General features: G+C 50.2%; 1 protein-coding gene across 1 annotated transcript in view; it reads left to right on the forward strand.

The window, feature by feature from the left end:
• Positions 1 to 11,063, forward strand: part of LOC119453139 (zinc finger protein 91-like) — a 124,410-nt gene that overhangs the window by 62,492 nt on the left and 50,855 nt on the right. The window contains exon 12 of the mRNA XM_049667874.1: positions 6,634 to 6,838. Coding sequence (XP_049523831.1) covers positions 6,634 to 6,838 — 205 coding nt within the window. The remainder of the gene's footprint in view (positions 1 to 6,633; positions 6,839 to 11,063) is intronic.

The raw sequence follows: 11,063 nt of genomic DNA on the forward strand, positions 1-11,063 counted from the left end.
GGAAAAAAACTCAGAGGATATATATTTTTTTCTTGCATTCTGCAGGCAACTACTCTATCGATATTTGAGCAACGTGTGATACCGCTCGAAGCCTTCTCCTGGGTGCAGGCCAGGGTTGTTACTGCAGGTTTTGCAGAAAAACACAGGTTCCCTCCTGCCTCCGTTTCTTTTTCGATCGCTACAAGGGGTACAGTCCTTGCTGCTTCAGCCTGGGAGCTTGTATATGAAATGGCTCCTCCCATCTAGCCTTTCCTCACACTCCTTCCGCGCAGACGGGCCTCGCTTTTTGGCTCTAGCCCTCAGGTCACCCACCAGCTGTTGGATGAGGTTGCGACGGTACTGTTCTTTCGCTGTTCTTTCTCACCATGATTCTGCAGCTGTGTGCGCCTTAAAATAAAGCTAATGACAATGGAAACCCCTAGAAGCTTTCACTAAATGCACCACCGTAAAACGCACGCGATGAAAAAGTGGTCATGCTTCTCAGCGAACGTGCTGTTCCGCGCGCAAGTGAGAATGCTCTGGTATCCAGAAGGCGTGCTGAATATTGTGCTGCACCCTAGTGCAAAGAGAAGTAAAGTTCAACAAAGTTTATTTAACCCTCAAGAGATGGCGCACCGTGTTAATTGCGCGTGAACGTGCTGTTCCGCGTGCAAGTGAGAACGCTCTGGTATCCAGAAGCCGTGCTGAACATTGTGCTGCACCCTAGTGAAAAGATAAGTAAACTTAAGAAACAAAGTTTATTTATCCCTCAAGCGATGGCACATCGTGTATACAAAGAATGCGCACAAATTGCAGTGAGAAAAACCGCGAAATTTAACCCCCGAACCCCCTTGTTGGGCGGTGCCCGACAGCGGACCGCTACGGCCGTGTTGCGTTGTCGGGCCCTGCCCGACATCGGACCGCAAAGGGTTAAAGTGTCGTCGTTTTGCTGCTCAGTCTTACAGGTATTGAGATCAGGAAAGCTGGCTCCAAGAATACAATGTAGTGGTCAAAGTTGTCCGCATCACAGTCGGTCGTGGGAAGCGGTAGCCACGACAGGCAGTCGGCGTCGGAGTGCCGTCGACAGCTTTTATAGGAAACGGTGATGTCGTACTCCTGTAGACGGAGTGTCCAACGTGCAAGCCTACCTGATGGATCACGCAGATTGACGAGCCAGCACAGCGAGTGATGGTCTGTGACGATGGTGAAAGGGAGTCCGTACAGGTATGACCGAAAGCGCAGTACTGCGAAAATCACCGCGAGACATTCTTGTTCTGTGACGGTGTAATTGCGCTCGGGCTTGCTTAGAGAGCGACTCGCGTATGCTACGACGTATTCTTTGGTGCTGAAGCGTTGAATAATAACTGAGCCGACACCAATACCGCTAGCATCCGTGTGCAGTTCAGTGGGAGCCAAGGGATCGAAGTGTTTGAGAACTGGATGGGACGTCAAACGGAATTTCAGTTCACGAAAAGCGCAGGCACATTCTGGGGTCCAGTCAAATTGAACGCCTTTCTGAAGCAGACACGTCAATGGATGCGCGATGTGAGCAAATCCGGGAAATAAACCGACTGAAGTAGGAGCAAAGGCCCAAGAAGCTTCGTAGCTCTTTTACTGAGCGAGGTTGCTGAACGGCTTCGACCGCAGCAGTTTTTGCTGGATCAGGTCTTATGCCCTCTTTGTCCACTAGGTGGCCTAGAACTAGTGTTTGGTGTTCTCCAAAGCGACATTTCTTGGAGTTTAGTACCAAGCGTGCTTTGCCTAGGTACTCTAGTACAAGATTGAGGCGAGCGTTGTGTTCACTAAACGTGCGTTCGAAAATCACGACATCATCCAAATAACACATGCAGACTTCCCACTTCAAACCACGCAGAATGTTGTCCATGAAGCGCTCAAAAGTTGCAGGCGCATTACACAGCCCAAACGGCATCACATTAAATTCGAAAAGTCCGTCGGGTGTAACGAATGCTGTTTTTTCCTTGTCTGCCTTGTGCATCGGAATCTGCCAGTATCCGGACCGCAAGTCTACACTCGAAAAGTATGAGGCTGAAGAAAGGCAATCTATAGCATCATCAATCCGTGGCGAAGGGTATACGTCTTGGTAACAGCGTTGAGGCGGCGGTTATCAATGCAAAATCGCCATGTGCCATATTTCTGTTTAACTAGAATTACTGGGGCTGCCCACAGACTACTCGATTCTTGGATAACGTGTTTCTTTAGCATGTCACGGACTTGGTCATTGATCACCTTGCGCTCTGAAGGTGACACCCGGTATGGCTTTTGTCGCAGAGGCTGGTAAGATCCCGTGTCTATGCGATGCTGTACACGAGAAAGGGGAATGGATGGTGGAGCCTCTTGCTGGGAAAAGTCGAACACCGCGAAGTGTTTTCGTAGAATATTTGCCAGTTCCTGACGTTGGTTAGTGCTGAGCGATTTGTTTATCATAGCCATCATCGAAGTGTCCGTGGCGCATGCATCCGACTGGGACTCATCCGTGGCATCGGGGGCTTCTGCAAGGATGGCGAGCAACAATACTTGATGTTCACGAATAGCTGCAAGTTTCAGACCCTCCGGTAGTATTGTGGGTTCATTGGAGCAATTTATCGTCCATAATACAGTACGCCCGCCGATAACCGACAGCGTGCAATAGGGCACCAGAACATTCTTCTTCAGGCAACTAAGGTGAACGGGCTCTACGGTAGCGTCAAATGTTCTGTCGGTTGCAGGAGAACAGGCGACTGGGACACATTTGGCAGACAGCGGCGGTACGATGGTATCTGCGGACACACAAAGGGCACATTCGTAACACGGCGGGTGTTCCACAAAGACGGCCGGAAGGCTCGAATCTACAGTAATTTCTCCCGTTCGGCAATCGACATTGGCACCACACAGCTTAAGAAAATCGAGGCCCAGAATTATGTCATGCGTAGCATGAGATAAAACTACAAACTCCGCGTTAAACGTTTCACAACCCAAGCTAACCGCTGCACTGCACACACCTACAGGTTACAATAGTTCTCCACTCACTCCACGAAACACATCGGCACGGTCCCACGAAAACAGCACTTTTCGTCCTAGCCGGCGTCTGAATGCGTGACTCATTACGGAAACGGTCGCTCCAGTGTCCACTAAGGCCATTGTTGAGACGCCGTCTACACGTACACAAACATTATTTTTAAACATGCAAATTGGCGGAGGTATTACTGTCATAATCGAAGACTGTCCAGCGGCCTCACCTCCAACGGCCGCGCTGACTAGTTTTCCGGCGAAGGCGACAGGTAGCGACGCCGGGGAGACGGTGACCGGCTTACCCGAGGGGCAGAAGGTGGTGTCAAGCTCCGATCGGAAGCCGGTGAACGGTTTCGCAGTGTTCCCAGGTTGCAGTACCTGGCGATGTGGCCCTCGATACCACAGTTGTAGCACAAGGGCAGAGGACGTTTGACGAAATGCCGCTCAAAGCACTCAGGCGGCAGAGGTCGTCGGACAGGATGCAGCATCCCAGTACGTTGAACAGGAGCCGTTCGCCTCTGTGCATCACGGCTGGAGTGAAAGCGTTGTCCATACCGCTGTGACGGAAACGTCTCCAGATGTGGCCACGTCGTTCCAGCCACATCGACGTCCGTGACACAGACAGACGGTGACAAAGTAGCGCATGGTACTGTGGGCGCTGAGTTATACACTGGGTACCTAGCCGGCGGTTGAGCTGTGTTGCACACTAGTTCATTGTGTCGCCGCAGTTCTTCGCGTACTATTTCCCGGATAGTAGAGGCAAGGTTGGTGGACGGACTCGTATCAACGCTGGCGACAGTTGTCACGTTTCCCAGTCGTCCAAATTCGGGCGCAATGCGATGGGTCTTAAATGTCTCAAATATACGGCAGTGATGCAAGACATCTGAGACGGACGTGAGGTCTTCTTTCCCTATCAGAAAATTACAGACGTCTTCTGCAATGCCTTTCAGAAGATGTCCGACTCGGTCGTCCTCAGGCATCCGCGGGTTTATGATTTTGCACAACTTGAGTACTTCTTCTATATAGGTAGTGCACGTCTCTGTTGGAGTTTGAGCTCTTTGGGCAAGTGTTCTCTCCGCGCGTTTCTGTCACCGCTGTTGTCACCGCAAAGCACAGTAGCACTCGCAGCATTAGAACTATCTGTTCAGGCTACAGCCGCTTGTCCAAGTCTGTTGCACTTAATAACTTCAACACTGCCCTTGTCACCTTCTGCTGCCATGGCTTGTGATGGCGACATTCTAAAACATATTCCTCTGTTAAAGGTCTTTGGTCAAAGCACGCTATCGTGGTTGCGAGCGATCGACTCTGTAAATTGTAGCGAGGACAGTCACAGAGAAGGTGTTGAAGAGTCTCCTCACTACCACAGTCATCACACAAGGCGTCAGCGTCCCATTCGATTCGGAAAGCCTCGGTAAAAGCCACTCCTAGCCATATTAGGCAAAGCAGGGTAGCTTCGCGATGGCAGAGTCCAGCTGGGATTGGAAGACGTAGAGAAGAGTCTAGGTGGTGCAGCCGGTTGCTTTGAAAACTTCCTGTGTTCCACATGGAGAACGCGATATCACGGGTGAGCATTTGAAGTTTTCTTGCGGTATCTGACCTTGATAACGGTATCCACTTTGTCGCCTTTCAAGGATTCAGTATTGGGTTCAGTGGTAGTTGAAACATTCAGTAGAATGATGGTATCTCCTCCAATAACATGCTGTTAAGTGTTTCGCACTGTATATATCATAATAATCACCCAGCACCTGGAGTAGCATGTCAGGCGAATAGACTTGCTAACATCTCCAGCATATTAAAGCATGTTTCTCTCTCTCCTCCAATAACAGTCGGTTCTTGCATTACAGTCGTGTTGTATGATTTGCTCAGCTCCATTTTCATAAAAAATTTACTTACCTTTCAACATATTGGGTCTACGTCTGGTTCCCCAATGTGGGTTGCCCTACTTTCATTGCATAACTCATCTCAATTGGCAGAGAAATCTAGATCGTCTTTGTTTTTTGTTTCCACCCACATATTTTCCAATTTGTAATAAAATTCTGCATAAATTATGTCTTTTTAAACGATGCTCACATGATATCAAAAATGATACTTATTCATCTAAATTACTGTAACACTACTCGCTACTTGGCTCAGAAGATAACTGTTATCTTTCCCGGCAGCAAGATAGGAATCAGGAGGAATAATAGCATTGGTGATGTAATCCCTAATATATTTTTACCTGCAACGGTCACTTAAGTTTTTGTGGTCAGCAAATATTTTGTTGTAATACAAGTGTAAGAAACCATCGTGTATGTCATTTGTTCCATCGAACCCATAGAGTTTCACACTATAAAACCTAGAGCGAAATGTGGTGCTGCTGCGCCGTGGTATGCAAGGGAATGCCGGTATACTGTGGATTTGGATTGGCATCGTTCTTGGAGAGCCAGAACGCCTTGAAGACGTGCCTGGCTAGCACCGTTCCGTCTGTCACAATAATTCATTTCCTGCTAAAACAGGAAGTAAAAACTACCTTAGCTGTATTATTACAGAAAAACATGTTTTGTTTAATTTTGAGGACATACTATTGGATGCACAATTCTATGAAACGTAAAAAGTATCAGCTGGCTGCTAAAGTTGGAGGGTAGACGACAAGATTCTCTCTCGCTTTGGAACAACTTGTCATCTGTTCTTGCTTTTCTTCGCTTGATGCTGCATTGTAGGTGAGTAAACTTTATTGAGAGATGTAATATGGGTGAATGAAAGCCTTTTATGTAGATTTTATTTTAAGAACGCGTTATTTGTGTAGCCATATCCACGTTTTAGACGAAGCCTCGTACAACACCAGCCAACACAAGCCTCGCAGACACATATCCCGTCATTCCCATGAGGGCACGGCACCCCTTTAAGAAACTTGCATAGATGGTGGCGCCAGTTTACCCTCTAGGTGTTATAGTGAGAAACGCTATGATCGAACCTGAAATCGCCCTCAAGACCTCCCAAATCAAAAAATGAAAAGAATGCTCTTCACTAATTTTAGTATCTGTGTTCTTTTTAGCATTTCGTAATACTACTTTTGTTTCATTTGTGCAGCATCGAAGTCTTCTATTTCTCCATCAACAGCCAACGTTGACAATTTAGAGCAGAGATGCCTCCACCAAGATCACATCTGTGACTATGAGGGTGATAAACTGTTTTGTCTGGAAGGATCCATACTGCCAGGGTCCATACATGCCAGGGTCCATACCACCGATCGTCGGTTTAAGTGCCATTTGTGCCCTTGGACCTTCTCAAGAAGTGACACCCTGAAGAGGCACTTGTCCGTCCATACGGGCGAGCGGCCATTTCAGTGTCCTTCATGCCTTCGGAGATTCTCGCTAAGGTCCAAGCTCAAAGAACACCTGCGAACCCACACAAGCGAGAAGCCATTTCAGTGCCCTTCATGCCCTCAGAGCTTCTCACTAAAGATCCACCTGAAAGACCACCTGTACGCCCACAAAGGTGAGAAGCCATTACAGTGTCCTTCATGCCCTCGTACCTTCTCACAAACGACTCACCTGAAAGACCACCTGCGCACCCACACAGGCGAGAAGCCGTTTCAGTGCCCTTCTTGCCCTCGGGTCTTCTCACGAAAGACCCATCTGAAAACCCACCTACGTATCCACACAGGTGAGAAGCCATGGCAGTGCCCTTCATGCCCTCAAAGCTTCTCGAATAAGTCCAGCATGAAAAACCACCTCTGCACCCACACAGGCGAGAAGCCATTTGAATGCCCGTCATGTCTTCGGAGGTTCTCACGAAAGGCCCGCCTGAATACTCACCTGCGCACCCACACAGGCGAGAAGCCATGGCAGTGCCCTTCATGCCCTCAAAGGTTCCCGCTGAAGAGTGCCATGAAGAAACACCTGAGCATTCATACAGGTGACCGACCATACTGTTGCGCTGTCTGCTCCAAGTGCTTCGCACGGTCTGATTACTTGAGCAGACATAAGAAAACACAGCACCATGATACTGAACAGTAGGTGAACAGCCATGTGGAACTAGAGTTTCAATTAAAAATCTATAGATACGGACTGTGCTGCAGGGTGTTCTGCTGTATCAGGTGGCACAAGTGTTCTCATATGCTGTAACTCACCTATAGCTGTTTAGCCAGCAAACAAGTTTTTTTCCTTTTCCCCTTTAGTCTTTTTGAAAAGTGTCCCAGATGGTGCAAGTTGGCTAGGAAAGCATTTTTTATTGTCAAGCAACAGGCTCATTAGCCAGCATGCCATTTCCCGCACTGGACCTTGAAAGTTTCTACTGGTGCAAAGGTATGTGAACTTGCACGGAACCTTTTTTCGGATGTAACACATAGCGCAGGAGTATATCGAACTGGCTGTATTGACAAAAATACGCTGTGGATCAACTTGACGCTGCGTTGCGATATTTATTAGGGTGGTCACCAACCCTGACCACTGTGCGTGAAAGGGGTTACAGGTGAGGTCTTAGATGGTACAAGCAAAAATAAACATAAAATTAAATTTTATATTTAAAACGTTTCTTTCAGTTTGATATTGTTACGTAGGAAGACGCAGACGAAAAGCTATATACAAGTATATTTACAAAGAAATGCGCCGCACTTGGCCAAGAAGCCACAGCCCGCAGTAGCCTCTAATCTTCGTCGTCATCTTCACACTGCTCGCCTCTTCGTCAAGGCAAATACTGTTCCGTAGCACTACCCCCGGCGGCAAAAGCGCCGTCCCGGAGCGATTAAAGGCCGGACTCTGAAGCACTGTAGTAGGCCTTGAGCCTACTGACGTGCACGACATCACTAGATGCCAGAGTAGACGGCGAGGTCGAACTCACAGGTTCAATTTCATACGTCACAGGCGTCACCTGGCGCAGCACGCGGTAGGGCCCAGTGTATCGCGAAAGGAGCTTCTCTGAAAGCCCGATGTGACGAGAGGGCGACCATAGGAGCACGAGCGCACCAGGCGAAAACTGCACGTCACGGTGGCGGGCGTTGTACTGACGCTGCTGAGTGGTTTGCGAGGCCGTTAGTCGAGCACGGGCAAGCTGGCGTGCATGGTCGGCGAGGGCGATGGCGTCGCACGCATACTCGCTTGTTGAGATCGCAGCAGGAGGAAGTGCCGTATCAAGGGGCAAGGTCGGTTCGCGACCGTACAGTAAATAAAATGGTGAAAATCCGGCGGTGTCGTGCCGGGAAGAATTGTACGCAAATGTGACGTAAGGAAGGGCAATGTCCCAGTCCTGGTGGTCCTTGGAAACGTACTTCGACAGCATATCGGTAAGGGTACGGTTTAACCGCTCCGTCAGGCCATTCGTTTGAGGATGGTATGAGGTAGTCAGCTTGTGTTGAGTGGAGCAGGAACGCACAATGTCGGCGATAACTTTCGACAGGAAGTTGCGACCACGGTCAGTAAGCAGCTGTCGCGGGGCGCCATGAACCAAGATAATGTCACGCAAGAGAAAGTCCGCGACGTCAGTGGCGCAACTGGTAGGGAGAGCCCGCGTGATAGCGTATCGGGTGGCGTAATCAGTTGCGACGGCTACCCATTTGTTCCCCGAAGATGACGTGGGAAAGGGGGCCGAGGAGGTCTAATCCAACACGAAAGAACGGTTCCCCAGGGACGGTGATCGGCTGGAGATGACCAGCAGGTAGCACCTGAGGTGTTTTCCGACGCTGGCAGGGATCACAGGCAGCAACATAGCGTCGGACGGAGCGAGCGAGACCAGGCCAATAGAAGCGGCGCCGGACGCGGTCGTATGTGCGGGTTACCCCAAGATGGCCTGCAGTGGGTGCGTCATGCATCTCAAAGAGCACAGTTCGTCGGAGATGTTTTGGCACGACAAGAAGATCAGATCCATCAGGGACGAAGTTCCTTCGGTACAGAATGCCGCCGTGGAGGACATATCGGCGAACGGAGGCGTCGGTAGGTGTAGAGCGCAGACGCTCGATGAGTGCTCGCAGCGATAGGTCCCGGTACTGCTCATCGGCGATGTTAGCGAAGTCAGACACAGAGAAAATGCCGTCGGCGTTACTACTGTCGGCGTCGTCAAGCTCGTCTACCGGGTAGCGAGACAGGCAGTCAGCATCCTTGTGTAGTCGGCCGGATTTGTAGGTAACAGTATACGAATATTCTTGGAGGCGTAAGGCCCAGCGACCAAGTCTTCCTGTAGGATCTTTCAGTGAGCATAACCAGCAAAGCGCGTGGTGGTCTGTAACAACGGAAAAGGGCCTGCCATATAAGTATGGACGGAACTTCGCAACCGCCCAAACTAGGGCCAGACACTCACGCTCAGTGATGGAATAGTTGCGCTCGGAGGGTGAAAGGAGCCTGCTGGCGTAAGCGATAACACGGTCGCTGCCGCGCTGGCGTTGTGCCAGTACCGCGCCAATTCCGTGGCCGCTGGCATCAGTACGGACTTCGGTAGGCGCAGAAGGATCGAAGTGGGCCAGAACGGGAGGCGTTGTGAGGAGGTCGATTAGATGCGAGAACGCAGAGGCCTCGTTATCGCCCCACTGGAAAGGAGTGTCTTTTTTCAAAAGCTCTGTTAGTGGTCGTGCTATTGCCGCGAAATTTTTCACGAAATGGCGGAAGTACGAACACAGGCCGACGAAGCTCCGCACATCTTTGACACACTTCGGAACAGGGAAGTGCGTAACAGCATGGATCTTGCCTGGGTCCGGTTGCACTCCGTGCGCGTCAACGAAATGTCCAAGGACAGTAATCTGGCGACGGCCGAATTGGCACTTCGATGCGTTGAGTTGTAGACCGGCTCGACGAAAAACGTCCAGGACTGCTGAGAGGCGCTCCAAGTGTGTAGCGAACGTTGGGGAGAATACTATAACGTCGTCTAAGTAGCACAGGCACGTGGACCATTTGAAGCCATGAAGAAGGGAGTCCATCATGCGTTCAAAAGTGGCAGGAGCATTACATAGACCGAAAGGCATCACTTTGAATTGATAAAGACCGTCGGGTGTTACAAAAGCAGTCTTCTCGCGGTCTAGATCGTCCATGGCAATCTGCCAGTAGCCGGAGCGAAGGTCAATAGAGGAGAAATAGCGAGCACCGTGGAGGCAGTCAAGGGCGTCATCAATCCGAGGTAGGGGATACACGTCCTTTTTGGTAACCCTGTTCAGGTGCCGATAATCCACGCAAAAGCGCCATGAGCCATCCTTCTTCTTTACAAGTACAACAGGTGACGCCCATGGACTACACGACGGTTCAATAATGTGCTTGGCAAGCATTTTGCGAACTTCAGCGTGAATAACTTGACGCTCAGCCGAGGACACTCGATACGGGCGGCGATGAATAGGAGGGGCATGGCCGGTATTAATGCGATGTTTAACAGCTGTAGTTTGGGCCAAGGGACGATCGTTAAAGTCAAAAATATCGTGATAGGATAACAAAACGCGGTAGAGCTCACGAGCGTGCTCAGACGGCATGTCGGGCGCAATCATTTTCTGTAAGTCGGCAATGGCACAAGTTGCCGACTGCGATGGTAGAGGAGGATCGGCTGAATTGTCGTTTACTGCAATAGATGCTACTGAGTGATCCTCGAATGAGCAAAGCTGGGCCAGAGACATCCCGCGTGGCAGCACTTGTGCCGTCAAGCCAAAATTGACCACGGGCAGGCAGACGCAATTCGCCGTAATAGATAAAACTGTATGAGGCACTGTGATCCCGTGTGTAAGCAGGACGTCTTGCATGGGAGCCGCGATGTAGTGACCGTCGGGCACTGGTGGGGATGACACTAAGTCAACGTAGGTCAGTGCCGAAGGTGGCAAGCGAACGAAGTCGACGGAACTGAGGCGACTAGGGTGTGGTTCAGAGGGATCCAGAACAGGCAGGTCAAGGCGGAGAGTACTGGCGGAACAGTCGATGAGAGCAGAATGCGCGGAGAGGAAGTCCAAGCCGAGGATGATGTCGTGGGGACAGTGGGCGATGACTGTGAATAGCACGATAGTGGAGCGATCGGCGAAGGAGACGCGGGCGGCACACATACCAATTACGGGGGCTGTTCCGCCATCGGCGACACGGACAACAGGCGTCGTGGGGGGTGTGAGTATCTTCTTCAGCCGGTACGAAGGTCAA

This window comes from Dermacentor silvarum, chromosome 5 (genome assembly GCF_013339745.2).
Source record: "Dermacentor silvarum isolate Dsil-2018 chromosome 5, BIME_Dsil_1.4, whole genome shotgun sequence".
NCBI lineage: Eukaryota > Metazoa > Arthropoda > Arachnida > Ixodida > Ixodidae > Dermacentor > Dermacentor silvarum.